The sequence below is a fragment of the Rhinopithecus bieti genome, unplaced genomic scaffold (genome assembly GCF_001698545.2).
Source record: "Rhinopithecus bieti isolate Rb0 unplaced genomic scaffold, ASM169854v2 scaffold_2723, whole genome shotgun sequence".
In the NCBI taxonomy this organism is placed as follows: Eukaryota; Metazoa; Chordata; class Mammalia; order Primates; family Cercopithecidae; genus Rhinopithecus; species Rhinopithecus bieti.
Window position 1 is genome coordinate 164,216 of NW_016804119.1, and position 3,871 is coordinate 168,086.

The 3,871-nt window shown below is 48.7% G+C and overlaps 1 protein-coding gene across 1 annotated transcript in view; it reads right to left on the reverse strand.

Annotated features, from left to right (window-relative positions):
* MYH16 (myosin heavy chain 16) overlaps window positions 1-3,347 on the reverse strand; it is a 74,583-nt gene extending 71,236 nt beyond the window's left edge. The window contains exon 1 of the mRNA XM_017864429.1: window positions 3,138-3,347. Within this exon, the coding sequence (XP_017719918.1) occupies window positions 3,138-3,347 (210 nt within the window). The remainder of the gene's footprint in view (window positions 1-3,137) is intronic.
* Between the last annotated feature and the right edge of the window lie 524 nt (window positions 3,348-3,871).

The following is a 3,871-nucleotide window of genomic DNA, read 5'->3' on the forward strand; positions in this document are numbered from 1 at the left end:
AAAAAAAAAAAAAAAAAAAAAAAAAAAAAAGAAGCTCCAGCATCTGGGATCAAAGCTGAAGACACACGAGCTGGAAAACAAATATCTTTTGGCTGCCTGCAGCCTTAGATGTGAGGCCTGAATCCATACTGGGATTTCTGGGACTTTTAATAATTTATTAGTACAATAGGCAGATAATTTGAAATCTTGACAGTTCTGGAAAATCCACCCCCACTCCCTGTAATGGTTACCACACCCTTAGTAAATCAAGCTGTTTTTTGTTTGTTTTTGTTTTTCTGAGACAGAGTCTCACTCTGTCACTCATGCTGAAGTGCAGTGGCATGATCTCAGCTCACTGCAACTTCCGCCTCCTGGGTTCAAGCAATTCTCCTGCCTCAGCCTCCCGAGTAGCTGGGATTACAGGTGCAGGCCACCATGCCCGACTAATTTTTGTATTTTTGGTAGAGATGGGGTTTCACCATGTTGGCCAGGCTGGTCTGAAACTCCTGACCTCAGGTGATCCTCCCTGCCCGGCCTCCCGAAGTGGTGAGATTACAGGCATGAGCCACTGTGCCTGGCCTCAAGCTGGGTTTTATTCTGAATTCATTTCCAGGGATTTCCAGATCTCTGGTCCTCGTCCACGTGCAGACACTTCACTTTCAGCAGAGGAATGGAGAACTTGGCCTTTATTTTAGGAGCCAGGGAAGCCAGCGTCACAGGCTCCATCTTTTCTGTTCCAAACCTGGCTGGCCAGCCCTGTCTGCTGCAGATACTCAAGGAAATTGTGTTGTCCTTAAGTGTGCATCCAAACTTGGATGCACTCTGGGTCTCCACTATTATTACCCATCATTTCTCACGACACTGCAGCACTCTCCTCTCCAAAACTATGTTTCTCCTGGTAATCAAGCTGACTTTCATTCAAACCCGTTATAGCCGCATCTTTTCACCACTGCTCCTTTCAAAGGCGAGCACAGATAAAAATACAGCTCCAGTTCCGATCACTGAGGTCTCTGGCTTCCTTGTTTTTTTGAGACAAGGTTTCTCTCTGTCACCCAGGCTGGAGTGCAGCAGTGCAATCCTAGTTCACTGCAGCCTCAACTTCCTGGGCTCAAGCGATCCTCCTCACTCAGCCTCCCAAGTAACTGGGAGTACAGGGATGCACCACCACACCTGGCTAATTTTTTGTAGAAAGGGGGCCTCATTATGTTGCCCAGGCTGGTCTCAAACACCTAGCCTCAAGCAATCTGCCTGTATCGGTCTCCCAAAGTGCTGGGATTACAGGCTTGAGCCACCGTGCCTGGTCTCTGACTTCTTTTTTTTTTTTTTTTTTTTTTTTGAGACGAGTCTCGCATGTGTTCACCCAGGCGGAGTGCAGGGCCAGATCGTCAGCTCACTGCAAGCTCCGCCTCCCGGGTTCGCCATTCTCCCGCCTCAGCCCCGAGGTAGCTGGGGCTACAGGCGCCGCGCACCGTACGGCCCAGCTAGTTCTTTTGTATTTTTAGTAGAGGACGGGGTTTCACCGCGTTTAGCCAGGAGGGGTCCGATCTCCTGACCTCGGATCCGCCCGCCTCCGGGCCTCCAAAGTGCTGGATGTACAGGCTTGAGCCACCGCCCGGGCCCTGACTTTTTGATCAAGAAATTAACCAGAATGGACCTCGCAGTGCTAACATATTTATTGCTGAAGACTCGTTGCTCTTTTTTTTTTTTTTTTTTTTGCTCTTGCTTGCTTGAGTTTTATCCTTGAAGGTGGTTTGGAGGGAGCAGGGGAATGTCTTTTTTCTTAAATGAAAAAGTGGCCGGGTGCGATGGCTCATGCCTCCCTCTTGGCAGCCCACCATGGAGAGATGAAATGGTGTCATAAAGGGGGCATGGGCATATGAGCCAGATACAGTGGGTTTGAATCCAAGTTCATCATTTGCTATTTTTGCAACATATACAGGTCACCTAAAGTGCCCTTGATCCTCATTTTTCCTTCTCTGCAAAATAGGGTCAATAAATCCTACCACATAAGATTGCTGAAAGGATTAAACAAAGTGTCAAGTGCCTCACCAGGGATCTACCAAGAATATAAGAGACTGCTGCCCTTACCCATTTAAAATAAACCAAATTTTAAAATTCTAATAAAATTGTTGTTTATTTATTTTTTTAAATAAAGATAGGGTCTCACCAAGTTGCCCAGGCTGGTCTCAAACTCCTAAGCTCAAGGAATCCTCCTGCCTCGGTCTCCCACAGTGCTGGGATTACAGGCGTGAGCCACCATGCCCAGCCTAATAACCCAAATTTTCTATCCACTCTCTCAAGTCATATCTCACAGTCAGACGTAACGTGGGCCAGCAGAGAGCAGGGTGGGTTGGTAAACCACCTGTCTGAGGGGAAGCATCCCTGATTTACAGCATGTGCCCATTTCCGTGGTGTAAATACTTCCATTATGGCTGATAGCAAGCTACCCAAGGTTTAACAACTGGCTGTAAAGTCCCTCATTGTTTAGTGTTGGGGTCCTTGCAAACCATCACAAGCCAGGTTGGATCCCTGCAATCCAAGAGAAGCCAGGTTGGGTCCTTGCTAGCCATGGTAACCTAGGTGGGTCCCTGCAAGCCATCACAAGCCACGTTGGGTCTTTGCAACCCATTAAAAGCCATCACAAGCCATCATATCCAGCACACCACCGCCATGCTCCAAGGGACCTAGGAACCACCATCTGTTCTTCATGCAGCTGAAGAGCTCAGCCAGTGAGCCAGGGTGTTCTGCACCCTCTCTCATGCCCCTCATGCCACCAGGGGCCATGGCACACAGTGACATGATCATGAGTGACATGCTCACTCTCATGCTTAGAAAATAGCTTCCACTTGAAAGCTGTTTGAGACATCAAAGGTAAGTAACTCTCATGATCATCCCTTATGCACAGTACTGTTTTAGAGTCTGTGAAGTGCTTTCATGTGTCCTGTCTCGGAATCTCTATTGTGATACAGCTCAGAGAGGAAATGCGTCTTGCCCAGGGCAGCACAGCTTGAGTGTAGGCGAGTCTGGATTTGACCCCAGCACACGGGACTTGGAGGCACCTGCTCTTTCTGCCACCCTGCTTTCTGGGCGGGAGCATGCCTAGAAAAGGCCTGGGTGCCTGCCACTCAGTTTCATCCTGGAGATCAAGCCCCACTCACCTGGTTGGTGATCGTCTTCACGGTGACTTGGTCACCCTGTTCAGCCTGGATCTCTCCAGCGACGAAGCCTTCTTTCTCATCTTTGACCCAGCAGGACCTCTTGATGTCATAGGGCTTGTTCATGGCTTCAATCCTCTCCTTTTCGGGAGGTGCCAGGAAAGGCATAGGATCCACATCGTCCCCACACTCCCCTTTGTACCCACCAGGCATGGCAGCTTGGTTGAGGATGGAGCAGGAAGGAACTGAGGGCAGGAACCAGTACTTCCCTGGGTGCTGTGGGGGGAAGCAGAGACAAGCTGCTGAAGCTGGTGGACAGGCTGGAGCCAATGTCCCAAGAAAGACAGAGGCTTGCTTCTCTCATGCCACCTTGTCTGCCTTGGTGCCATTAGGCTTTCATAACCAAGAATAAGAAAGAAGCTAATTGTTCAGCCACTGTAGAAGGCAGTATGGAGATTTCTCAAAGAACTTAAAACAGAACTATTATTCAACCCAGCCATCCTATTATTGGCTATATACCCAAAGGGAAAAATAAGTCGTCCTACCAAAAAGACACATGCACCTGTATGTTCACTGCAGCATTATTCACAATGGCAAAGACATGGAATCAACCTAGGTGGCCATCAGTGGTGGATTAGATAAAGAAAATGTGGTACAGGCCAGGTGCAGAGGCTCACACCTATAATCCCAGCACTTTGGGAAGCCAAGGTGGAAGGACAGCTTGAGCCCAGGAGTTT